The sequence below is a fragment of the Leucopleurus acutus genome (genome assembly GCF_964270905.1).
Source record: "Leucopleurus acutus genome assembly, chromosome: 9".
NCBI lineage: Eukaryota > Metazoa > Chordata > Mammalia > Artiodactyla > Delphinidae > Leucopleurus > Leucopleurus acutus.
In genome coordinates, this window is record NC_139144.1 from 108,656,190 (window position 1) to 108,683,067 (window position 26,878).

At 50.7% G+C, this 26,878-nt stretch overlaps 1 protein-coding gene across 1 annotated transcript in view; it reads left to right on the top strand.

Moving 5' to 3' along the window:
- The window catches only part of DYNC2I1 (dynein 2 intermediate chain 1), a 44,511-nt gene that overhangs the window by 12,893 nt on the left and 4,740 nt on the right, over positions 1-26,878 (top strand). Inside the window, exons 4-20 of the mRNA XM_082846321.1 lie at positions 731-822; positions 2,932-3,222; positions 3,472-3,527; positions 4,837-4,891; positions 10,166-10,243; positions 10,797-11,016; positions 12,173-12,275; positions 13,442-13,571; positions 14,885-14,996; positions 15,702-15,793; positions 17,054-17,183; positions 18,802-18,974; positions 19,711-19,873; positions 22,494-22,607; positions 22,705-22,766; positions 23,144-23,195; positions 24,257-24,317. Of these exons, the coding sequence (XP_082702447.1) occupies positions 731-822; positions 2,932-3,222; positions 3,472-3,527; positions 4,837-4,891; positions 10,166-10,243; positions 10,797-11,016; positions 12,173-12,275; positions 13,442-13,571; positions 14,885-14,996; positions 15,702-15,793; positions 17,054-17,183; positions 18,802-18,974; positions 19,711-19,873; positions 22,494-22,607; positions 22,705-22,766; positions 23,144-23,195; positions 24,257-24,317 (1,984 nt within the window). The remainder of the gene's footprint in view (positions 1-730; positions 823-2,931; positions 3,223-3,471; positions 3,528-4,836; positions 4,892-10,165; positions 10,244-10,796; positions 11,017-12,172; positions 12,276-13,441; positions 13,572-14,884; positions 14,997-15,701; positions 15,794-17,053; positions 17,184-18,801; positions 18,975-19,710; positions 19,874-22,493; positions 22,608-22,704; positions 22,767-23,143; positions 23,196-24,256; positions 24,318-26,878) is intronic.

The following is a 26,878-nucleotide window of genomic DNA, read 5'->3' on the forward strand; positions in this document are numbered from 1 at the left end:
ATTGGCAGGCATATTCTTAACCACTGCGCCACCAGGGAAGCCCCTGGTGAATACTTCTGGAGTGAATGAACTTTGTTTCGATGATCTCTGTATGTTGAATTTTGTCCTCACCTTTAAAAATGTGGATTCTTTTAGTTTTAAGCCTAATAACTTGGTGCAAATTCAAAAATGAAAGTCTAGTTTTTCACTATTGAACGGGGCTGCAGGCGTCACCAGTGACTGAGGTGGCTCTATTGGGCTCCCCCGTGGCAGGGAGAGATCATGGGGTGGGGCGGGTGCACCCACCTGCATCACAGGGCCTCCTGCATCCATGTGCCCCAGGCAGCAGGGCTGTGGGAGACCCGGGGCGGGGGGCAATCCCCAAGTCATCCGAAGCCGCCTTTTCCCTGCAGATGAATGAAGCAATCTGCCCAGCTGGACTGGACTTTGCTTCCCTGAGCATCTCAGTCCAGGGCAGGAGCCCCAAAGGCCTGTGTTTGGGCCGGGGCTCCTCTCGGGTTCCCAGGCGTTCCTCTGACATGCTTTCCAGGTTTCCTTCTTCTTTATTCCATTTTAAGTTTAGATTCTAGAACTTTCCATTCTTGAGATTGGAGAATGTGTTTTAATTAAAGAATATGTTTTCATATGTGTTACCGTGTGATATCTACAGTAAAGACTGCAGCAGGAGGTTAGAAGATATTTTTGCCGTGCTAAAGTTTGAGAATGTTAAAAGTCCGTTTTATTTTTGTAGTAAGTAAAGCAAGAATTGCAGAGGGGGAACGGAGAGATGAAGACTCTGAGAGAGGAGATGAGGAGAGAGAAAGAAGATACCGAGAAAGAAAGGTACGCAGGGCGAGGCCTGGGAGGGGCTCCAGCTGCAAAGCTCAGGGCGCTCAGGCACAGGCGTTAGAGGGCTTCTGGAAAATACTGTAAAACGGAATCTAAGACCTAAGACAGTTCTCAGGCACTAAGTTCTCACAGGCAAGTGTGTTTCTCCAATTCCAAGAGTAAACCTTGGTTATCTTGGAAAATTTACAAAATGCAAATAATAATAAGAGAAAAAATAAAAAACAGAGATAATTACTGATAATGTTTAGCTATATGCCCTATAGGTTTATGTACATATGTTCATATAAGTGTATGTGTTTGGATATGTACATAGAAACTTTATTTTCTTAAGTTGGATTTTTACTGTTTTATAACTGTTTTGATACATTTCGAGCATTTTTTCTAAGCTATCATATCTGTCTATAGTATTTTAATACCTGCATAATACAGTATTCAATGATGTTTTCTGGACACATCTGCTTTTTTTTGTATACTTACGTTGCTTCTAAATGTCTTTGGTAAAGACATCCATGGTATAAACTTTTTGCATTTATTCATAATTATTTCCTTATGATTAATTTCTGGAAGTGAACTTGCTAGATCAAAGTAAGTGTTACCCCATTTGTTTTACATTAGACTGTAATTGTTCATACATCAGAGTGTGATTCCCCATGTCCTAAGCAGCAACTGGGCATTATCATAATTTTTAACATTTGCTAATTTGATTCAGAAGCAGAGGGTATTTTTAAAAAATACTTATTTTTATTTATTTATTTATTTGGTTGTGCTGGGTCTTAGTTGCGGCAGGTAGGCTCCTTAGCTGTGGCTCGCTGGCTCCTTAGTTGTGGCATGTAACTCTTAGTTGCGGCATGCATGTGAGATCTATTTCCCCGACCAGGGATCGAACCTGGGCCCCCTGCAGTGGGAGCACAGAGTCTTATCCACTGGACCACCAGGGAAGTCCCCAAAGGGCATTTTATAAAAGGGTTTATTGTCCTATTATTAGTTACTACCTGTGTATGTCTGCATACTTGTCTAGTGGGGTGTATTGTTAACTTTAAGAGTACTTTAAAGATGAACTCTCTGCTAGTTATATATGTCAGTGTTCTGTTTGTTCTACTGTGCAATCGTTATTTTTATAAGTAAGTTTAAAGTTATGAAGTAGTCAGGTCTGTCTTTCCTTATTTCTGTTGTTGTTGTGATGCTTGGAGAGCCCTCTTCCCCACGCTGGTGTCATGTAAGGAGTTGCCTGTGTTTTGTTCTGGGTCCTCATAATTTTTTAACGGTAAATCTTTAATTCCCTTCGAATTCAGTCTGTGATGGGTGTGCAGGAATCTAACTTCACACCTGAGGAGCTTCTCCATGTTTCTCTTTGGGAAGGTTATCCTGGTGGCCATGAGCAGAGCGAGTGGGGGCTGGAGGGGATGGAACCACGGGGAACAGAGGCGGAGGAGGCCCTGAGTGAACGGAGAAGGACGGTTCAGTTTGGGTCCTGCTGAGACATGGTGGTGATGCTCCCCGATCTGGGCGCTCATGACCCACTGTGTAAGCTCGCAGATCACTGCCTTGTGGCCTCGGCACCTGTGGTCCCTGGACATCCCTGGAGGCTTGGGGGATGCAGGGATGGCTGAACCATCTCCCTGCGGGTGGGGGCAGACATGTGAGCTGTGTGCCATGAAGAGAGGCGCAGTGTGCGCCCACGAAAGCGGATGTCCTTCCAGACAAGTCACATGGCTCTCTCAGGAGGGCCTTGAGTGTTGGTAGCGCTCAGGACGCGGGGGAGTCGAGGAGAGGGCGGCAGGAAGGGCAAGGGTGTCCGCCATGCAGAGGAATTGGGACGATGCTCCTCCTTAGGGCGAGGCTGCTGGCTGCGCTGTCTGTTGTCGTGTGTGTGTGTGTGTGTGTGTGTGTGTGTGTGTGTGTGTGTGTGTGTGTCTCGGGGGGGGGGTGTCTGTGCGGTTTCCTTTCCCATCGCCAGGTGAGTATGGGAAGGTGCCCGCGGCAGGACAGGGGAGTGAGAGCCAGGGGAGCTCTGTGTCTTCCCCTGTGTTTGCTGTAATGTGTATATAAGACAGCAGGCGTCTGTTTTATACGCTCATGTGTTTTTCAATGTCACGTCCAAAGTTGCAGTATGGTGACAGCAAAGACAATCCTCTCAAGTATTGGCTTTATAAAGAAGAAGGTGAAAGACGACACAGGAAGCAGAAAGAGCCAGACAGAGAAAAGAAACATCGAGAAAAAAGCAGCACAAGGGAGAAAAGAGAGAAGTATTCAAAAGAAAAAAGCAATTCATTCTCTGACAAGGAAGGGGAAGAAAGGCATAAAGAAAAACGCCATAAAGAAGGCTTCCATGTGGACGAGGAGAAGCGCCGAAGCAGCGTGGGCAAGAAGGAGCACAGGAGGAGGGAGGCCGAGGTACCATTTCCTGACGCATCAGCCCCCTCAGAGAAAGGCGCGTCCCCTTTTGGTGTACCTTATTCATCTCCCTTATGTCAAGCCCCTTATTTACTAAAGAGAGGTTGTAAAAACCGTTATTTTAAGAGATGCCTGTAACATCGATGCTGTTGTTAAATTTTGAGCTCATGACTTCTTTTACAGAGCTCACTAATTATGGTTAATTCATTATGATATACTAATTAATGGTTATGGAATTTTTTTTGATAGAATGGTGAACGCAGAAATCGAGGTGCAAGTTCGAAGAGAGATGGGACTGGAAGCGAGTAAGGAATATTCGTCCTTTGGTTGTTTATTCTGTTTACAACACAGTTCTCACACAATGCTTCAAAATGAATTTTTCTTGTTGGGCCTGATTAGGGCCAGTAAGTGAGAATAAATTATAGATGCACCTCATTTACTCTCAATGCAAGCCCTCTAAATTGTATTTTCGGTGTACTCGTGGAGCTTGGAAGCTTGTTATATCAATGAATCATTAGTCCTCTTCTGCCTTTTACATACTTGCTCATGCAGCATTAGACTGTCCACCCTCACCTGGGGGACCGATTCGCTTGGGAGTCTCTGCTTTGCGAGGGGAGAGCGTCTGCAGGTGGGCTGTTGGGCACCTTTTACCGGCCTGCGGTTCACCTCCCCTAAACACTAAGCGCAGACACGCCCGCAGACCACCGCTGCCCAGTGTTTGCAAGTCAGACAAAGGCCAGGGCATTGGCCAGGCCGCTGCACAGCCGCATCTTCCCTGGGATGTTGGGTGGCCCTTTGGAGCCTCATCTTTTCTGGTGAAGCTTGGATGATACCTATTTTGTGCGGTTCATGAAGATTACAGATTAGAGTTTGTGTGTAAACCCTCATTTTGTATATGAGCTCTGCGTTATAATTTGTTCTTTGTGACAACTATATTTGGTAATTCTTTTTTGCAGATTAGGAAGACTCAGGTTAAGTGCCTTGCCCAAATTCTTACAAGTTTGAACAAAGTTAGTACTTAAACCTGGGGGTGCAGATTCCTGGATTTTATATTGCAGATCTGCTGGAATGCACAGTGAAGCTTTTGCTTGGTTCTGTATGCTTTTAAACATATGCTATATTGAATTGGTATGAATGTAAGTTCCAAAAATTGAAAATCAACTTGCAATTTTGAAAGCCTTTATTTTAGGTCCCAGGTAAACATATAAAATATGATTAAAGAATAGAACATATTTCAAGGTAAATCTTTCTTTTGGAAATACAAATATTATCTTAAACACAAAGTAACATTTGGGAGATTCTCCAATGAAATTACAGGAATATTCTAGAACTCTTATAAGGATATAGAGTCATACACAAACACAAGTTTGTTAAAACATAGTTTCTTCTCTCTCTTCTGAAGATATTTCCTATCTTGTACTACTGCTGAAATAGTAAAAATAGTTTAAAAAAGGATTTAGTATTCATAGTTCTAACATAGCATGCTTTGCAATATGCCAAACTACTGCCATTCTTAATCATATCAATTGCTGAGCCTTCACTGGGATGTCAATGTTTTAATTTTCAAGTCTTCGTTTAAAATTAATTTTGATTTTGATCATATTTGCTTCCTAGGCATGCAGAGAATTTAGAGAGGAATAATGGGAAAGATAAAGACTCCAGAAGGAAGGTAAGACACTTCACACTGATTCTGTTATGCAGTGGGCGTGGTCCTGCGACTCAGACCCTGAGGCGGGCCTTGTTTGCGGATGGCTTATTTGATTGGCTATTCCAGGAGGCACATAAGAGATACATTTTAGATTAAAAGACTCAAATGGATTAAAAGTAAAAAGATGGACAAGGTAAACCATCAAACAGCAGCTGTAACAGAGCTTGAGTGGCTGGACTAGAGGTGGAGGAACGTATGGTAGTAATAAAATAATTACCTTGCAGGGAAATGTGACATTTATAAATGAACATGCACCTCACAAAAGAGACACAAAATACGAGAAGTAAAAACTGACCCAATTAAAGGGAGAAATAGAAAATTCAACAGTGATTGAGACTTTAGCACCCACTTTCACTAATAGAATGACAGCATTTCATGCTAACATTAGACAATTTAGACGAAAGGGAAATTCTTGGAAGATATAAATTGGTGAAATTGCCTCAAGAAGAAACAGAAAGTCTGAGTAGATCTGTGGTTAGTAACAAAATTGTGTTAGTATAGAAAATCTCTCCACAAAGCGACCCAGGCTCAGATGACCTCACTGGCGAATTCTGTCAAACATTTGTTATTATCACTGACGCCCTCATGGCCCTGCTCCTTATGTAGTTGTTTCATGTTCTGGACTAGGTGTGCGAGCACGTGTTTGTGCGCACGTGTGTGTATACTCGAGAAGCACATGCAAGTCATAAGGTGTAATGTTTCATGTTCTGGACCACGTGTGCATGTGTGTATACTCAAGAAGCACGTGTCGGTGATACGGTGTCACTCAGGACACCACAACTCCCAGTCTTCATCTTGTATACCATTTTCATAATTATCATCAGAAGAGTCTTCATAATGATTCTTTGGTATCTCTAGAATTGTATACTGTGGTGTTAAAATTATTATCAAACCGCTTCCTAGGTTTTTGTCTTCTTATAGATAATGCGGCAAGCAGATTTTGGCTTCTGTTACCTGTGAAGAATAATCGTTTTCTCTCTCTGATAGTTGTCTGAAACCCTGGCCTGTGAGATACCTGTCCTTAGTATCTCGTGCCATGTCTTTACAGACCTTTATTCCATGTACATACACAAAAGTACAGTAATCTTTCATAAACCAGGTCATGCGGCATGTATTGTTTGATGTGAGGATGTTTTATTCACTCAGTTTGGGGCAGTGGTTGGATTCCTTACTGTCTAGCTGTAGCCACACCTTAGAAAAAAAAGTTAGCCTTACAAATAATTCTTCCCACATAATCTTTTTTTCTATATTATCTTTCACAATCCTATTTTGATATATATATTTGGGGGATTTGAATGCCTTTTTTTGTTTTATATACACATACACCCCATGCAGCATATACTGTTTTTCCTAATTTGTTGTGGAAACCCCTCCAGTTCTGATGATACAGATCTCCCTCCTACTTTTCGAGGGTAAATTTCTTTCTTTCTTTCTTTCTTTTTTTTTTATTTTTTAGAGAAGGGCTTTTATTTATTTTATTTTATTATTTATTTTTGGCTGCATTGGGTCTTCGTTGCTGCACGTGGGCTTTCTCTAGCTGTGGCGAGCAGGGGCTACTCTTTGTTGCGGTGCGCAGGCTTCTCATTGCGGTGGCTTCTCTTGTTGTGGAGCACGGGCTCTAGGCCCGCAGGCTTCGGTAGTTGTGGTACATGGGCTCAGTAGTTGTGGCTCACGGGCTTTGGAGAACAGGCTCAGTAGTTGTGGCACACGGGCTTAGCTGCTCCGCAGCATGTGGGATCTTCCCGGACCAGGGCTCGAACCCTTGTCCCCTGCATTGGCAGGCGGATTCTTAACCACTGTGCCACCAGGGAAGCCCTGAATTTCTTGAACTGGAATTATTGGATGAAAATATATAGTTTTTAATGTTTTCCTTCTGTCTGCCAATGTTTTTGGTAAGTGTTAGCATTGTTCACTAGACTTACAATGTGAGCCACATTTGTAATTTTAAATTTTTGGTAGTCACCTTAAAAAAGAAACATAAAATTAATTTGAATAACATATATAATCCAACATTTCTGAAATATTATTCTTTCAACATGTAACCGATATAAAGAATTATGAATGAGACATTTTACATTCTTTCCCCCTGAGAGAGCCCAGCAGTGATTTTGAAGATGTTTGACAGCTCATTCTGGCTTATGATTGGGTCATATATTTTATAGCATCAACATTCTTCAGCATTTGTGGAGAGCCCATAATATGCCAGAATAATTTTATGGACACGTGGAAAACTGCTTATTTTCTTCATGGTGATACGCTGTGCACTCCCCACTCTTTTGCACCAAATGGTTTTGAGCAGTGACATCTGAGAGCTGTGCCTTCCTGGGGCCAGTGACCACAGCAGGATGGCCAGCTTCTCCTGTTTTACCTGCCGCCTCACTGGCACAAGGAAGAAGGTTCACAGTTCTCCCCATTTCTTGGAAGAGAAAACCAAGGCCCAGAGAGGCTGAGTTCCTGTGTGAAGTCGCACCACCAGTGCCCCTCTGAGCCAGGACCTGCGTCCGCATGAGAGGGGGGGTGGGCCCTGTGGCTGCCCTGGGACCCTCCCTCTGTCCCTCCGCGCTGACCAGCTGTGCTGTGTCCCCCAGCATGGCCGCGAAGAGGGCCCCTCGGCGTGGAAGCTGGCCTGGAGGCAAGGGAGTGAAGAGGCCTTGGTAAGGAGAGGACGTGTCTCTGCTTCTGTCCCAGCGCACGCTGTCACTCGTGTCCGGGCTCTCGCGGTGTGTTTCCTGGGGGTGATACCCTCCTCCTTTTAGGCAGCAGGACGTTAGGACGGAGGGGGAGGTGCGTGCTTGCCCCGCGCTGCCCTCGGGTGTGCGGCTTCCTGAGGAGCGTGGGCTGGATGCGTCCTCAGCCTTCTCGTTGTTGCTCTGCGTTGAAAGCAGGTCTGGGGAGAATGGAAGAAACTGAACAGAGGCATCACAGAGACAGTTCTGGCCATCGTCAGTGAGACATATTCCACGTAGCAGATAATTTTCAAAAACAAAAGCCAAAGCAGAGGCAAAGGAAACGGCCCTCCTCCTGTAAGAGGCCATTGGTGACGCCAAGGCACTCTCTCCAGAACTGGGGAGTGAAGCAGAAGGCTGTGTGCTTGGGGCCCCCGTGGGAGGTAGAGGAACACTTCCTTGGCACCGTCCTCCTGTCTGCCCCTGACGGGCGCCCTGGGCACCGTGAGGCCCTGGGTGCTTGCCGAGTGATGAGTTGTCGGCACGCAGCGAGCTTGCGATGCTGTGAGTTTTGCTTAAAACTCCTGCATGACGTTTGTCTTAGTTTCTCTTCTCAATCAGCAGGGTCCTGTTTATTGGTACCGTACACGTGGCATGTCACGCACCATAACGTACGGTGACTTTGTATGACGATGTGCTCAAAGCACCTGCTCATGGGGCAGCTTTTTGGTCCTCTGGGCCTGCGGGGCACGTCCTTATCCCCGGGCTCAGAACCGAATGTCCACTTTGAGGCTCAGCTGGCTTCTCTGTGGCTCCGATCACTGACTTCCTGGCATTGGTCACCACACAGCAGGGCACTAGGTTCTGGAGAGAAGATGAAGCCCTTCCCGCCCCCTTCCTGAGCTCCAAGCTTGTCGGCCCCTCCTGGACGGTCCACACTCCGCAGGCTCACCCTCTGCCCTCCATCCCCAACATCTATCCTGTGTGAAACCCAAAAGCCTGCGAGTCGTCTCCTTGCCCCTGGGCAGATCAGCAGTGCCCACCTCTGCAGCAGGCCTGCGGGTGGGTCTCACCTCCCCACGTCTGTCCTGCCTGCAGGCGCCAGGAATGTTTTGTTTCTTCCTCCAGGATGGAGACGGAAGCCCCTTCGGTGATTGAATTTGTGGTGCTTGGGGCGTCCACCACGGGTGCTGGGGAGCCGTGTGGGTATGAAGCAGGTGTGGTGTGATCAGATTTCCTGCTCAGAAGGTTGTCTCTGAACTCCAAGGGCACGAGAGGGGACACGGCAGGGATGGTAGGGGCTAGGCTGGGGGGTGGCAGGGTTGGGGCGGAGGGCCGGCCGGTGGGCGGGGAGAGCGGGGTCCCGGCGGGCTCCTGGTGTGTAGGCTTGTGCGCGGTGGAGGTACCATGTCACCAGTAAATCGGGCGAGGGGGAGCGGAGGTGGACAAGAGAAGGAACAGCCTTGGGGGAAAGTGTGAGTTGCCTGAACCTGTATTTCGTTTCTGCCACCTCCTGCCCTGGAGACCTGGAACATCCTTCTGCTCCGTCTTCCCAGCACCCTCTTCCTCATCCCTCAGACCCAGACCGGGTCGGCCTGAGGGTGACACGTGCAGCTCCCCAAACCTGCAGAGCACGACTGAGCACACGTCCACTGCAGGACTTACTCAGACTTCAGGGGAGAAATGGAGGCTGGCGGTGGTCAGTGATGGCCGGGCCAGGGGCAGAGCAGCCCATCTGCCTGCTCGTGGGGCAGGGCTGTGGGCTGGTCCTGGTCACTGGAGCTGTGGTGGGCCACATGGGACCTGGCTGGCATGTGCTTGAGCACATGTGTCAGTGTGTCTGTTCTTAACTGCAGATGCTGGGCTGTGATCATGGGTGAGAGGCACAGTGGGGAAGGCAGTGCTGAATGCCAGTCTGTGGGTTATTTGTATAATACCTTCTCTCTTTTTTGTTTTTTAAAATTTTGTTCCATTGTTTTTTTTTGGCTGCGTTGGGTCTTCGTTGCTGCGCGTGGGCTTTCTCTAGTTGTGGCGAGCGGAGGCTACTCTTCGTTGTGGTGTGTGGGCTTCTCATTGCGGTGGCTTCTCTTTTTGTGGAGCACGGGCTCTAGGTGCACGGGCTGCAGTAGTTGTGGCACACGGGCTTCAGTAGTTGTGGCCTACGGGCTCTAGAGCACAGGCTCAGTAGCTGTGGTGCATGGGCTTAGTCGCTCCGCGGCATGTGGGGTCTTCCCAGACCAGGGTTCGAACCCGTGTCCCTTGCACTGGCAGGCGGATTCTTAACCACTGCGCCACCAGGGAAGTACCACACCTTTTTTCTTTAGCCACCAGAATTATAGAGGTTTCCCAAAAAGAATATGATTGTTCACTGTTTTCTCTTTCTGGCTATACTTATAAGTTAGGGTATTTCTTTAAGAGTTGTAATTAGGTTATGTTCATTTTATAGATATTTGAATTTTAAAATTAGCAACATCAAGTGAATCTGAGAAAACATGTATTTTCCCAACCGATTTGCAAGAGTCAACTTATGATTGAATATTTTAATTATATGTTTGATTTCTACCTCTAGGAAATTGAAAAGGAAGACATTGGCTTAGAAAATGCTGGAGCTGATGAATATGCAGCCAGTTTTGAAGATGATTTTGAAGTAGGTATAAAAATTTTAAATTTTCTCAGCTTAAAGATAATTTGTTCTAAAATCAGTAACTTAATAGTTTTTTTTTTTCTTTCTGTTGCTCTCAATACTCCTTAGCTGTTTGATTTAGGTCTGGCACCTATAAAAAGTTTGCTATATGTCTACCATTGCTGACCAATATGATGTAATTAAGTGGTTTTTCTATTTAAGCTATTGTTAGTGCACTGCAATCAAATGTGTATGTATATGTGCACGTGTGTATGCATATATATGTGTACGTCTACATGGAGTATACATGTAGCACACGTTTATGTGCACATACACTCCCATTCTCAGCACAAAGGCGTTTGCACGTTATTGTTCATTCAGAGCTCTCAGTGTACGTAGTTCTGTAGAGTTTATACAGATGCAGAAAAACAAACGCAGCAGTTCATACAGATTTGTGATGCAATGATGTGGAAATCTGTGAGCTGTAGAAGTCGCCCTGAGCCGCACTGAGGACCACGTCTGTTTCAGGCTGTAAGCTGTGCGTTTTGTCCTGTGTGCGTGTCTGCTACGTTTGCAGGGCTACGAGGATGACTTTGAGGTCTGTGACGGGGACGATGACGATGTTGCACATGAGCCTGAATCAGAAGAGACAGCGGAAGAGCTTCCTCTGGCCAGAAGGAGGGAGATACAGGAAATTCAGAAAGCCATCCATGCAGAAAATGAACGGGTCGGCGAGCTGTCCTCGAAGCTGTTTGAGAAGCAAGGCCGGACGGAGCGTGGCAGGGTGCCGGGGCCGGGTACGTGAGTGCATGCTGGTCCCGTGTCGCTCCCGGCCCTTCCGCCCCCGTGACGGCGCCCGGCAGGTGCTCAGCGCGGGGGGCCTGGGCGCAGCCCTGCTCCTTCCCTGCGCTGTGTCGTCCGTCAGCTGCACAGGCTGCTGTTTTTCTGGAGGCCCGGTCGTGTCAGAGGGGCAGCGTGGCGGCACAGGGTCTGTTCCCCAGGGAGCTGTCCTCGCCCAGAGATTTTCTTTAGGAGATTGGAAATGTATTTCGCTCAGAAGTTCTTGGCATCTGGGTATGATAGGGCTACTTGTAAGGGTAGGAGAGTTCTTTTCATGAACGCTCCTGCCTGTCCTGAGTGCCAGGTGTTCTGAGGGATGAGAAACAGGAGGCGCTCCGTCAGCAACCTGCTCGCGGCCTCCAGGCGGGTGCCCTGGCTCGGATCCGGCTGTGCCTGGCCGGTCTGATCAAGCTGTGAGACGGCAGGGGAGGGCACGCTCTTTGCAGGAGTTCAAACACGTATCCAAGAGGAATGAGAAGACAGAGTAAGATACAACTGGAATAAATGTGTAGACAGACGGGGGTCAGTCTGCACGGGAAGCGCAGAAATCCTTGGAGGATAGAGGCAACGGAGGCTGTCTGCATGGGAGGGTGAGGGCCCGAGCTGTCCGTCCTGGTGGGAGCTTTCGGCAGTTGATGGTGGGTCACCAGGCCAACGACCTCCGCACCCTGTGACCTGATGAACCCCTGCCCGCGTCTGCCTGTTTTCTCTCTGCCACAGTGAGTGGCTGATCCAGCATTAAGCTGCATCTGTCTCTGTTCTTCAGTTGTTTTGTGCGTTCACGTCTCAGCTCCCTTACCAGAGGACACACTTGGGGAGGGGGAGGGGGAGAGTGGGGCGGGAGTGGAGGACTGCCTTGTATGTGTATTCTTAAATAGTTCTAAACGTAGTGTGATTGGCACATGTGTAGGAAGTTTTGCTTTGTTGCTGAAAGTTTTAGATGACAGTAGCTGGAGTGGTTCTTAAATGCTCGTAGAAGATGTTTAACACTAGTTATGTGTAAAGACCTTACTGAACGTAATTGGTTTGCATGCTTCTGGCTGGTTTACTCTTGATTTCTTTTGCTTGAAGAAATGTTTCAGTGTCACGAAAACGCTTTTTGTGTGTGTGCAGCTGCAGACGTTTCCCCCTCCGAAACCCCTGCTTGTGGGATTTTCCTGGACTTTGCGACAGCCTCACGCCGCCAGAAGAGTCGGACTCAGGCCCTTAAGCAAAAGTAGGTGTGTTGGGAACTTTGCAGAAGGAATTAGGGAGTTTTAATACACTTTTCTTCAACGTACCCTTAAAAATTAGCTCTTGTTTTGTTTTCACTGCTGGCGTTCAGGCACGTGATTTCATTTGTGCTCCGTTTCCCTGTGTCCAGATGTTGTGTCCTGGTGCGGGTATGCAGTGCTGTAGACAAGCTCGGCCCTAGCATTGGTGTTAGTTCTGGGGGGCCCCAGGAGTCCCCACGTCACGGCTGCGGCAGCGTCACAGTCAGGGGCCTGCGAGGCTGGTGGCCGGAACCCCGAGCAGAGAGTCGGCCTGGCCCAGCCTGCGCCTGTGGTGCTGCCCCCTCCTGCCCTGTGGTTGGCGTCACTCAGGGCCAGCGCTCTGTTTCTCGCGTGAGGAAGCTGGGGACTCGTGGGTGAAGAGCCCCACGCTGGCCCGGGCGCTGTGCCTCCTGTGTTGATGTCCTCCGTGGGTGCCGCAGGCCAGTTGTGTAGACGATGAAGCGCAGGCCCCGGGTTAGCCTCTGGTGGAGGTAGATGTGAGCTTTGAACAGCCAGGGCCACCAGGCGTCAAGAGTCCAAGCTTACACGACTGTGAACTCAGAAATTTGCAGAATTCCTAGATTCATGAAAGTGGAGAACAGAATCTCAGCCTGTGGTCCGCTGTACTAAACCCAGTACAGTCTGGGAGCAGATGTAAGAGTCCACCCAGATCTGGGATGGATGCAATAGGTTTAGAGAGAGTGGGATCGGCCAGGGAGACACAGTGGCGGAGCGGGCTCTCCCGCCCCCGGGTCTCACGGCCGCCAGCCTCTGCAGCAGCACGGCTCTTCCAGTGTCTTATCAGATGAAGGCGGGGGTGAGGGTGGACAGGGGCTCGCCTGGCTGGACGCGTCCCTCGGGAGTGGCCAGGGCTCAGTCCCTCAGAGTGGGGTGGGTGGCGGGCAGGTGGGATGGGGGCCTGAGGGCGCCGATGGCACAGGCGGGGGTTTCAGCCCCGGGGCCTCGCTGTACACGCGTGAGTTCCCACCTTAGTGACTGTCAGTATCTCAGGCTCCCACCAGACAGACCTTCACGAGCCCCTTGGCCAGAGCCGCCAGCTCCTCCTGAGGCTCCCTCCCCCGGCCCATTCTTCCCTCTGCACGTGGTTGTCACGTCATCTCGTTTCCAGGACACGCAGCACAAAGCTGCTCCGGCTTATCGACCTGGACTTCTCCTTCACCTTCTCCCTCCTGGACCTCCCACCGGTGAACGAGTATGACATGTACATCAGAAACTTCGGGAAAAGAAACACCAAGCAGGTGAGTACAAGTTTAGCTACCAAGTGCGAGTACAGTGCGTGGCAGGAGTTTGTGTGGCGCTGTGTCCTGTTCCGGACGTTAGACCTGGGAGTGGTTGTGAGGAACGCAGACGTCATGTGCTCGTCACCTGGAGGTTGTGCCAGCGTCCTCGGCGCCCTGGAGGCTCCTGGGCACGGATGTGGATCGCTCCCAAGCCCTGAGGACAGCCCCAAGTAGGGGGGTTACTGAAGGTCACTGGGAAGTCACCTCGGATCACTTGCTTGGGTTCCTGTGGGACTGTAGCGTCCTGCACTGCCTCCGAGGCCTGCACGTATGTTCCTGCATGTAGGAACTCCAAGATCAGCGACCGAGTGCCTCCCAAATCCCAAGACACTGGGCTCACCTCAGTATCCCTCCTGCCTGGTCCATTCTCCTCACCCTCCTCTCAAGGTCTTCCTGTGCCAGGCCCCCCGTCACCTGCCTGTGGATCCTTCTTGCCAGGTCCCTTTGTCATCTACCTGTTTTTCTCCATCACCTGGCTTAGGCCACGCAGCCTCTCCTGCCATCTACCTGCCTGTTGCTCTCTGTCCTTGTCCTGCCCTCTAGGTAACTAGGTGACCCCCTTCCCGATGACTTACGCTGTGTCCTCTGGCTCCAGGGTTGCTACAGTACGACCTACACAGCCCTGTCTTTCCCTGTAGTACTTCCAGTTGTTGACTGTGTGACAGTCCACCTCCCAAGGTGGTGAAGTCTTGGAGTCAGGGATCTCCTGGGACATTTTTCTTCTGTCCCCACAGTGCACCTATCAACATGCTCTTGGATATATCAGTCAGTAATCTTTCACTGGGGAGAAGATCACAGGAGGAAATTTAAGAAGCTGACTGATTAACCCTGGCTTTGCAGCTGACTCACTCTGACCTTGAGCAGACTATCTAACTTCTTTTGCTTGTTTTCCTCATCTTAAAGCTATTAGTATCAAAACTGTCTTTGCTGAAGCATGTACATTTTTGAAATAAATAAATTTGTGTCTGCTTTTGCAAAGCTGCTGTGTTCTAAGAGAATAGGGTGTTGGTGGACTAGGTCATCATCTTTTCAAGCCAGAGCTGAATTGTTTGTTGTGACTTTTTGAAAACGCTTTTGAAATTTAGGCCCCTATTTATCAAATGTTTAAGACACAACCAGTCTTTGCATGATTGTTATTTATGCCATATGCTTACTTTTGACAGACTAGAAGGCTGTCGTCATTAACTTAAAAATTGTTAGTTGTTTTCAGCAATGAGAAATGGCTCTGAGGTTGAGAGCCAAAGCTAATTCAGCCCAGCTTTGTTTTTCAGGCCTACGTTCAGTATAACGAAGATAACGTGGACAGGAATATCCAGACTGAAGAAGTTGAGACTCAGGAAGTGTGGACCCAGCACCCAGGGGAAGGCGCGGCCGTGTCTGGGGGTAACCAGCCTCTGCTCTCGACCCTGGGAGTTGTGTTTACTCCCTTTCTTGTTCTTTCCTCCGTCTCGAGTGTGGCTATCACCACGTGGCTGTGGAAACACCAGAGCTCTTCCAGACACCACCCTTAGCACCTGCGCGGAGCTGGAGGCCTGGGCTGGGCCCTGATCAGGGTTCACAACACTTGTTCCTAAACGGAAAGGAAAGAGCCCACGCGCCAAACCAGCACTTTGCAGATGGGCTTCTAGAACACTCTCTGCTCTTCATTTGGGGTAGTCTGTTCTCATTCTTAGAGAAGTTTCATCTTTAAGTACATTTTCCAGGTATGTCATATCAAGACAGATGGAAGCCCCTGGAATATGCAGAGTTCTGCTCACCTTGGGCTCTCCTCGGTTATTTATGTGCTAAATATTGCTTTACTGGTGGTGGATTGTTCCTTCTGAGGAATTACCTCTGTTACTCCCTTTCCTCAGGGAAGCCTCATCCTAAGAAAATAACACACCTAAACGTAACACATACATGATAAACTGATGCTTTAGGTAGGATTCTGTTTACAGACTTCTGAGAAATCAGGAGGCGATCTAGAGGATGAGATGGAACCCCCTGGCTTCCCCTCCAGGGCTCCTGGTTCGCTCGTACGCCCTTTGACATGTGCGACCGTGACTGTGAGAGTCGCGCTGGCTGGTTTCATGTGTGCTGTTTTTTCAGGGAGTGAGCGGAGCGGCCCCCTTGATGCCGCCGCCGTCGTCCCGAAGGTCAACACGCCCCGCCTGTGCAGCTTCCTCCGGGCCGCTTGCCAGGTGCGCTGTGCCCTGGGCAGGGACCCCAGCAGCTTCTGTGGCTGCAGGCACTGTCTGTATGTTTGGATTCTGTACTGTAACATTGGTTGCTTGCATTTTAAAATGAATATAGGCTAAAAAACAGACATACAAAGTGAGCAAGGTGAGCACACATCTAGGGTATTTGAAACTAGTAAACTCATGACTTTAAAAACTGGTTATGGAAATCTTCAAAGTCCATACAAAGGTCGAGGGGCGGCAGGTGGCCGCCGCGTGCTTCAGAGGTCCCAGCTTGCAGCCCTTCACCTCTTGAGCCCCGCCACCCACCCCTCAATTATGTCAAAGCAAACCATGGTCACCATCCTGGTCCTGCGTGGGTGTTTCTGTTTGAGCCCCTGGAGGAAGAGGATCAGGGTCCGTAATGTTTCTCAGTACATCAAGTGCAAGGTCGGCGTTTGTGTTTCTTCAGTTGTCTCGTATCGTTTCCACATCAGCTCAGAATTCAAGTATAAAGCACCGATAAGTATAATACACATGAACCTGACATGTAGATTCAGAATGAGCCTGTCCTCAGCCCTGTGCTGGATGCCTGGGGCTGGTCTCCGAGCTGCGTTGCGGAGCGTCTGTGCTTTACGAGATACAACGGTGCTTTCACACGCTTGCACGTGACGTCAGCTGCTCTCAGTGAGAGTTCACACGCTCGGGTGCCGGTGACGTGGAGGAAAGGTGGGCTGGAGCAGGAAGCAGGGGCGGCCGGGGTCGGAGACCTTGGTCTCGCTGCTGGGCCTCCCGCCCTGTCCCCTCTGTTCTCAGTGGGCACCTCTCCCGAGTCCACCTCACCTTTCTCTTCCGCATCGTCGTCCTGAGCGTGACCCACGACCCATGAGGGCAGTGACGGCGATTTGCTGTCACACTGGGTCCTTACCGCAGCCCGGTGAGCAGGACGTGGTGCTGTAGGTGGCATTTCCATGCCCCTATTTCTTCTAGAAAAGCTGGAGGGTCCCTTTCCCCACTCCCGTTATTTTAGCAAAAGGTTTACTATGAAAAATAACATCCAATGTTAAATAATGGCTCTGGAGTTTATGTTAATGGAACTTTACCTGGTAGTTTCTATTATTGTGTGGAAAGGACAAAATAATTTCATTCTGTCCGTTTATACGATATCTTGGACTTAGGCAGTTATTTTAAGAAACAGGTAAGATTAGGTAGTGCTTTGTTTTATTTTGTAAGATGAGTCCATTTGAGAGTGTTGAAGAAGGACTGCTCATGTGTCTTTGGAAGGTGATTGCGGTTCTGCTTGAAGAGGACCGGGTGGCGTCGGAGCCGACCTGGACACCCCGGGCGCAGGACTGCCTCCTGCGCTTCAGCGATAGCTCCGCGCAGCTGAATACCAGCTTGCCGTTCCTTCAAAGTAAGCGGTCCTCAAAGTCAACATTGACGTTGAGGCAGTGACCCTTACTGTTACACCCTGTGTTAGCAGGGGGATTATTGAACAGGGAGCGGAGGTCCAGCTTCTGCAGACTCGAGCGCGTGTGTTACAGGAATGACGGGCACTCACGGGTAGAGGAACGGTGGGAGTGGCATGAGGGAGTGTCCAGGTGGGAGTCGTGTGGTTAACTTAGCCCAGCGTTGACTTAGATTTAAGTTGATCCATGGTTACAGAGCATAAAATCCACCAAAGTGAAGCCCGTGTCGTCACACATGGAGTGTAACCGCATGTGGTCATAAACGAAACAAACTGCGTGTGCGTGACCAAGTGTAAATTGCTTAAGTGGGTCGCCTCCTTGCTTTTAAAACAAGTGTCTGGTGAGGGCTTGGGTGGCAACCATGGTCCTGGTCTGCGTGGAGAAGGGCAAGGAGTGCAGGGGCCCCGCAGTCAGCTGTGCCGGGTGCTTCTGGGCCTGCGTGACCCGGTGCGTTGGTGCCGCTTGTTCTAGAAGTTCCTCTATCCTGCCTGCTGTAGAGATCTAGATTCGTATCCCTGCCTCTGCACTGACGATTAGCACAAATGGCATTGTTAATTTAAAAAACTCATGTTGTTTGAGGGTATTTTTGTTTTTAAAAGGTAAGAGTTATCCTATTAGAAAAACAATAAATCATTGCATCTATAGCATTCAAAATACAGCTGTCCACACCACCACCTCCCCCTGCAGCCCAAGAAACAGGAATTAAAGCAGTCCTTTCCTCCAGGAGCTGATGAGCGATGGCAGCTTCACAGATCCGGGGCTGGGGGCCGGGTGTGCTTGTTCCAGAGGCCTTAGTTAGAGACAGAGGATGCACGGGTGTTGTCCGGAACTTGCCCCTTAGTTCCGAGTGTGGGCAGAGTGGAGGTTTTTCTTGTGTTTTGTTTTAGTAAAGTGAATTTTGAGGTAACGGGAGAGGAGGTTGGGACGGCAGGTGTCCTTGACCTGGGCCTGGTTCACGTTACCTGGAGCTGAGCTCCGAGGGAGTGACCCGGGACCCTCACAGAGTCCGCTCGATGCCACCATTGCCAGGAAACGCGCAGCGCTGGTGGCCCCCTCATTCTTCTCTGGGTGCCACAGATACTCAGGAGTGTCTGCAGTGTCCCAGGCCACAGTGGACAGACAGACAGAAATCCTGCCTCTGTAAGTGGACCGAACGAGGGGAACAGACAGTGTGTCTGAGGGACAGATATCAGGAGGAAGATGGGTGTCAGGCAGGGTCCCGTTGCCGGGGGAGAAGGCACTGATGGGGCAGCTGTGACGCCTCACCCAGGTCACCTGCGCTCCCGCGGGCCCGTGGGAGTAGCTGATGGACAGCGGAGTCCCAGGCCGCTTTGTGCCGAGTGTGGAGGAGGGTGGCTTCTAGCAAACGAGGCCAACTTGGACGTTTTCAAGTCGAGCTTGGCCATTTGTAAAAACCCCGATTTCAGGTGCGGGCATCTTCGAAAGACCATGTTTATTTCTTCGTTAAGCTGAAATGTATCTGAATAATCTGAAGTGTGTTAGTTTAACGTGGATTCTGGCAGATCACTAAATGCAGAAACATTTTTCTTGTCTTATCCTCAGACCGGAGAGTATCCTACCTGCATGCCTCTCAGGTTCAGAGGCGGATGGTGGTGTCCGTGCACGGGCGACCTGGGAAAGCCTTCACGCCCCTGCTGGATGGCAGATACGTGCTCTGCGTGTGGGACATCTGGCAGCCGTCGGGGCCCCAGAAGGTCCTGATATGCGAGTCGAAGGTACAGCCCGGGAGAGCCGTGGTGTTACTAGCAGAGGGCAGGCACCAGGAGGGCTTCCAAGGCCACTGCTTTCTGTCCCTGCCGCCCCAGCTGTGTGCAGGGTGACGAGGTGCAGAAACTCCTAGTTGGCAGGACCAGCTGGACGGAGGGGCCAGGTTACCGCAGCCTCTCAGTCCCTGGCGTTCAGCACTGTCGTGCCTGTGACTTAATGGACACATGGGCTCTGGCGCCGCTGGGATCCCAGAAGTGTGCTTCCCGGCTTGCTCCAGTTGGTCCAGATATTGTAGAGCTTTCTTAATGTGCCTGAGATTTTCCAGGTCCTTGGCCTCATGCGTTTCCTGCCCCTGGTTAGTGGGGCTGTGGTGTGACGACCACGCGGGTACAGTGGAAGAGTTGCCCTTTTACGCGTGTGTTTCTGGTCATGTGGTCCTTGACCTCAAAGTCGTCGATTTCCTCCAGAGCTGTGGAGAAGGAGAACTTTTATGGGTATCAGTTTTGGGGGCTTGAAGATAGCAACTTACTGTGATGCAGGATGAAAATGAAATGGCAGAAGAGGGATCAGCCCTTCTGGGCCACCTGATGGGGCTGAACGGAGGCACCGTGGCCACGCCCCGCAGCCGCCATCCCTCCCGTCACCCAGGGAGACGACACGCAGACGCCCTCGGCTTGCAGGTGGAAGGTCCACGGGCACCGGTGCCCCCACTTGTCAGCTCCGGCTTTCTGTGCATCCTTCTAGGTCACGTGCTGCTGCTTTAGCCCCTTTAAAGCCTTCTTGCTGTTTGCTGGGACCGTGCACGGCTCGGTGGTCGTGTGGGATCTGAGGGAAGATGCCAGGATCCATCGTTACGTGAAGCTGAGCGGGTGCTTCTGGACGTTCAGGACCGCAACCTTTTCCACCGGTCAGTGACACTGCCCGCCAGCCCAGGGTCTTCCGGAGCAGCCGTGAGATTCCTTTGCATCGTTCATGCAGGTCATCCAGAGGACGGCTCTGACCTAAGAGCAAAAGAGACCTGTGATAAACAGGAGAAACCGCCTCCTTCCGGCAGCTGCTCGGGCAGCGGCAGTGGTGATGGGAGCGCTCCGTCCTCTTAGCTCTGGGGACTTCAGGTCCTCCGTGAGATGATGCCCGGTTTTAAATCAGTCTGAAGTGCGTTGGTGTGTGCGCTCCTGTGGCTCAGACAGCCCCACTGGAGGCTGAAGGAGAGAAGTAGTGGCCTCTCAGGGGTCAAAAGGAACCAGAACCACTGGAGCTGCCAGGACCCCTAGTCAGACTCCTGTGAATACTTCATGCCAATGCGGCTGCTGCCACAACCAACCACAACCACAACCACAATTACAATTCCAACCACAGCCAACTACAGCCATAACCACAACCACAACCACAACTACAATTCCAGCCACAGCCAATCACAGCCACAACCACAACCACAAACAAGGACAAGCACGGCCACCACCCCACCCTGCCCCGCCCCTGCGTAGGCACTTGTGTTCCGGGGCTTTCTCTCAGTGCTTGGTGGACGTGGCCTGTTCAGCACCCGTCTCTGCCCACCTGCCAGTGCTCAGGGATTGGAGGCTCGTCCACGAGCACAGTGACCTCGGGGCAGGGCCTGCACTCAGACCTGACCGTCTCTCACCGTCCTTCTCCCTGCTCCTGCCCAGGGACACCCCCCCCCGCCACCCAGCACACAGCTGGCTCTGCGTCTCCCCGACTTCATGATTCCCAGGGTCGGCTTTTTCTCTGTAGTTTCGCCTTCTCAGAAGGCAAATGATGGGACCCTGCAGGGCCCAGACCTTCAAGCCTGGCCTCCGTCCCTTCGGGAGATGTGCCTGCGGTCACGGCTGTGCGGGGCTCAGAACGTCACCCCTCCTTCTCTGGGCAGGGTCCTCTGCTGGGCACCACGTGGGTTTTTGCGCCGGCTGGTGGGCGGGCTCCTGGTTAATTCCCGTGGCTGGCGGTCAGGACTGGAGCCTGCACCCCAGGCGCCACGGGCTGAACGTCCTCACCCGTGGGGCCGGCAGACTTCCTGCCCTTCTGGTGGGTGCGAGTGTGTCTCGAGGTTTTGTTTTGTGTTTCCCTGAGGACGGGGGATGCGGAGCGTCTCCAGGTGCTTATTTGCCGTCTGTCTTCAGTGGGGTGTGTTTAGGTCTTTCACGCATTTGTAAATTGATTTGTTGCTTCTTACTGTTGCGTTGTTCCGAGGCCTTGTATGCTCTGGACACAGTCCTGTGTCAGGCGTGTTGGGTGTGCCTCCTCTTCGCCAAGGGGCCTGATCGCCCCTGCCTGGAGCACCACACATATACTGCGTATCTCTATACGTTCTCTGAGTACATCCGTGTTTTATACGTAAAAGGGCAAGGTTTCTTTTGTCTCCCAACAACCAATTTTTGCCGCTTTGGGGGTGAAATTGCCACTATTGAGAATGTATGAGTTTATAGGTACCTTATGGGTTTGATGCTGTTAGAAAAGATATCTTTTAAGAATGTGCGTTTTCTAACTGCTGCTGATATTACTAATTAAACTTTGAATTCACCACCGTGTTCAAAACACTAAAACTCTTAAGTTTTTAAACTTAATTACTCCATTAACATGCTGCCTTCGTTTTCTTTTGCCATCTAAACATTGTCATTAAAACCTGCGAAGTTTCAGTAACCTCAGGTCCAGAGGACACCCCTTCCTCAGCTGGCCTCCCTCAAGTTCATTGAATCTGAAACCCTGTCACTTATTCTTCATCCTGAGACCGTTTTGTCTTTTTCTTCAGTTTCTTTCCTGAGTTCAGCCCCAACTCTCATTTTCTTTCTTGATGTTTTTTAACCCATTTTTGTTCTGGGTTTCTGATTCCAGGTGTTTTTGTTTGTTTACGTGCTTTAAATACATTTCCAAATGTATTTTTGAAGAGATGTGATGTAGTTTGGAGTGTTGGATTTTGGTCTTCTGTTTCATGCTTGTTTTCTGGAGGGGGAATTTTCTTGGGTTGAAATGCTTTCATTTGCATTTTCTCTCGAGTTCCTTCGGTAGCTTTGTGTGGAGTTTGTCTGTTCTTTTCTACTCCTGGACATTTTGTAGGTGGATATGCCAGGTCAGAGGAGCTCTGTTCCATTGGACCGTGAGGTGTCGTTTCTTTAAAGGTGCTGCCCTTGGTGGGGGTGGTGAGCCTGCAGCTCCCGAGTCTCCCTACTCCCCGTTCCCTGTGCTGCTCTGGCTGTGAGACCCCCGTTCCCCCGCAGCCGGGGAGGCCCCAGCTTCTGCTCTGTCTCTGCGACTCCCTCTTGCCGTGGAGAGCCCCCAACCCGCTCTGTCCATCCTTGTACCTGCCGTCGTGCAGACACAGGGCCCGCCTCTCACAGTGTGACGAGGTCTGCGGCCTCTGCTCCTCGGTGATGCTGAGAGCCATGGCACGTGTCCTTTCACTGTGGTCCGCGTGGCCTTGTGCTTTGGGAAGATGTGCCTGTCCCTGCACAATGTTAACTGTATTCCACGACTCACTGCGTGCATGTGGTGCCTGTGCTTTTCATCCCCAGATGGTGTCCTGACGTCTGTAAACCACCGCAGTCCCCTCCAGGCAATAGAACCCATCGCAGGGTCTGTCTGCAAAAGACAGAGCTGTGTGCTTTCACCGTTTTCTACTCAAGAAGGTATGTGACCCTTCACTTCCATAAAATCCTGAGCTCAAGTTGTGAGATGTGGTTTCCTGGTTATGAGCCGGTCCTTCCCCGGTTCTGTCTTCACTAGAGCCAGCAGGCCTGTCCTTCCACGTCGCTTCCTTGGACGAGAGTGGGGTTCTCAACGTGTGGGTGAGTCGGACGTGCGAGCGCTCACCCCAGGGTTTGCGTGGTGGTCGGTGCTCTGTGGTCGGGGTGGCAGGGGGAGATGTGTGCGGAGCAGGGGCGACCATGCAGTCAGCTACGGCAGGGAAACCAGGACGAGATGGGCTTGCTGGGAATGCCTGTGGGAGTGAAAGGGGAGCAGTGTCAGGGCCGGAGGATGCACAGGGCATTGACCGGTCACAGAGTGTAGAGGAACAGGTCGAAGAAGGGAATTTATAACTTGTAAACGCTAGTCTTTTTTCTGGAGCAATTAAATTTTTAGTGCCTTAATCAGAGCTCGCTTTGCTTAGACTGTTTCACGATTATTACACGTGCTGATACTCATCTTCAGTGTTCTATTTCAGGTGGTGGTTGAATTAGCAAAAGCAGATACTGCAGGTGCAGTAAGTGACTTAGGTAACTATTAAATAAAAACAGTTTAATCAACGGTTGCTAAAATCAATAAAGATTAAAGATACCGATAACCGCTTTGAAGAATCAGTGATTAGCTGCATGGAAAATGAAGATTAAGTTGTGTATTTTATAACCTGTCGGCTGTTGACCAGGCCCCTGATGCCCTTGTCACGGGAGGCCCGTGTGTGTCATCTGCTCTGTGCTCCCTGAGGGCGTCCCCGAGACTCGGTGTCTAAGGCCTGGGTGTGTGTGACCCCCAAGACCTCTGAGACTGGAGCCACCGGGGGTGGGGGGCTCTGCGGCCGGCAGTTTGCTGTCCCGATGCCCTGGGCTGGGGCACCGAGGGGCCGCCCGCCTGCACTTCCTCAGCAGCTCCAGCCGCTTATTTAATGACCGGCCCCTTCACCTTGTTTGGGCCGGGGGCACCCCCGTAGAGCCAGCCAGAAAATAGGAGCAGAGTCACTCTGACTTCTTGAAATGAGGAGGGGCCGGTGCTGTGGACCCCCCTCTCCTGGAGAAAGGATGCGGTGGAAACCGTCCTGAGGGGCCTCTCTTCTCAGCCTCGTCTTCGTGCAGCATCTGCTCTGCTCCCTGTGAGCGGGGGCTGCCGCGGGTGTGGGACACCGGGCGGGGCGGACGGGGCTAGAGGGGCCGGAGGGGGCCTCCCCACCTGCATGGCGAGCTGAAAGCAGCGCGGGAGGACGTTTACAGGAGAGCGTTTCTGTGGGGAATTGGCGGTTTGTTAAATATTGATTTTTTTTCTTTTCTTGCTTAAGTGTACTTCCCTTTTTAAATCAAATCTAAAAATGTAAAGGCTTTTTGATATTGATTCCACCAACGCTCTTCCCCTAAGGCCCTGAAATGCAAATTCTTAATTCATATCCTAAGGCAATTGCAGGAACCTCCCCTGTGTGAGGGACAGAACACTCTTCATCAATCTGCATTTTTATATTATTTCCTAACACAGATATTTAAGCAATGAAAAATAATTCCAGGCAAATGTAATTGGATTTTGGTTAACTTGTATTACGAGGTGCATTTATTTCTGGTTTCTCTGTTTGTAGGTTTACTACCTGGAGGGAGGATAAAGTTGGTGCACAGTGCCGCGATCCAGCTGAGTGACAGGTAGGTCTGTGCCGCACCCCTGCTCACAAAGCCGTTTCCCACAGGAGGAAATAGTGTTAGGTAGTAAGGCATGGCCAGGCTGGCACTGAAGAACCCTAACTTCCCCCACTGTATTTTTGCTAAATAGTTTATTTGCTACTTAGTTTATTATTAATGAATCAAAGTAATAAATGCAATTGCCAGGTATAGAGCTAACATTTTTCTTTGATTAAAATATGTTCTATCTTATGAATTGGTACGATTTGACTCTTTTTCATCCAGTTTTAATACAATCCTGAAGTTAAATAGACAAGTTTCAGGACCTGGAAGCATTGGTATGAAAGTTTTATTCAGAAATTCGGTTTCTGTTTTTACTCAAATAACTTAATATGATGTAAAAATCTTAGATGTATGAATATTGTTTGTGGTATTTATATATTTCATGTTAATTTATTTCCCGAAGATGTCTTTTCTCATCTTTTCACCGCAGTCAGGGCCTAGCTATCAGCCTGTGATTTACCCTGGAAAACGCTTTGATATTAGCCTGACTTTTCCTCATCAGACAGAACACCTCTGGGTTGTATCAGTGAATTCATACATGCTTCATGATTGTAAATCACCTGCCGTTGATTTCAGTATAATTATGACAAGGAGTGAGTTACGCTGAAAAACTCATCTAATACACTGCAGACCCCCACGGGTGGCCCCCTGACGGCCCACTGAATTTCTGTGAGACCATTCTCATCTCCATTATGGCCGTATCACTTCATACCATGCATTGCATTTATCTTTTAACTATAAGTTTCTCCTGTACTTAACCATACGCTCTTTAAAGGAAAGTGTCACCCGTAGCTGATGTTGGGTTTTCCCCGCTAAATGCGTGGCATTGCCTCCCCCAGGTCCGGGTGTAACAAACATCTGTCCAGACCGTGTCCGCACACTTGCCGAGTGGCGTGTGTTCTACCGGCTGCCTCGTGATGCCTCTTCCCTCAGGGAGGGCCCTTAAGTGCGGACAAGTGTCCAGTAGCCACTGCAGCCTTGGGGTCGGTGTCCGGCAGGGGTGGCGGCGAGGGGGCTGGGCTGAGAGGCAGGCCCCCTGGCAGCTGCCTGGCCCGGGGGCTCAGCAGGAGCTGCTCTCCAGAGCCCCCCTGCCAGGCCTGAGCCTCCCTCCCTCGGCCCCGAACACGGGCATCCCGGGGAGGAGGGGGACCTTGGGTGAAGTGCCCCTGGCCCCTGGGGCAGCAAGGCCTCCCCTGAGAGTGGCCTGGTGGCACGTCTCCTCATCCCCGTGGCTCGGCACACACGTGAGGTGCTGGGGGGAGCCATGCTTAGTGGGGGCTCAGAGGAGGGACGGCCATGGGACGGGGGCTGAGATGAGAGTCAGGGAGCCTGCCCCGGGCAGAGGGAGCCCAGAGGCATGAAGACGCCGCCGGTTTCAGACCTGCCAGTAGGTTTGCTGTCTGAAGAAGGGTAGAGTCAGTGGCCTGACCCTCAGTAGGGTCCGCTGCGCCGAGGGTTCAGACAGTTCTCTCGAGGGTGACGGGGACTCTTCTCGGAACTCTACATAAGGAGGGGTGTGTCTTGTTTGCAGTTTCGAACCATGAACTTGGCAGCAGTGTAAGCTTGGAACAGAGGAGGGGACTCGGGGAGAGCTTTGGGAGCTGCCGTGGAGGTGGTTGGAAATCCGAGATGAGAGCCTGAACCAGGCGGCACTCGTGGGGACGGAAGGCTGGGCTCAGTCAAGGGTGGGATTGAGCACACCTGGTGGCCGGCTGGCTCCAGGAACCGGGGAGAGCCTGCCTCTCGCCCAGGTGTCCAGCTCAGCTGAGGGGCACCGTGCAGCTGAGGACCAGGGGGGAGGAGGGGGCCTGGGGGTGGGAAGGGCGGGACGGGCGGGACCTGGTCGGCCCAGCGTGGAGGTGACCAGGGCAGCGGGCCCCGAGGCGGGGATCTCGGCTGGAGGTAAGAAGAGAGGGGAGAGACTGAGGGGCCAGATCCCCGACCCGGGACTGGGGCAGCGTGGCAGGAGCAGCCCTGGGCCCTGGTTGTTACAGTACAAACACTGTGCAAGGTAGAAAACCAACAGCACACTAAATACAGTCTTTTAAGAAAGGGGGAAAGTGCCAGAATAAGGGTGGAGCTTCAAGTCAGCCTGCAGGCTTTTGGGCAGTGGTGGGGCTGGGAGCTGGCTCCCGTGGGGACCAGGGATGTGTCAGGCCTGCTGGGCAGCGAGCTGCAGCTGACCGCTGCCTGGGACCCTGGGACGCACTGCCTCTCCAGCGGGAGAATCCCAGAAGCCGAGTCGGGGTACGGTCAGGGGTCCGCAGCTGAGGAGCGAGTGTGGGGCAGACTAGTGCCTGGGGGCTGTCAGCACTGGGACAGCTGCCTGTGGGGGGCATGTCCACAGCCAGGCTCATGGGGAGGGTCACGACGCTGCCATGTCAGGGACACCCACCAGGGTATGAGAGAGAATTGTGCGATCAGAAAGACATTTCTAGAAATGGAACTGGTGTCTCTGAAATTTAAGTCTGCGAATGAAAGAGTGGCTTAGACAGTAGAAGAAAGAGCAAGAGGACGGGCTG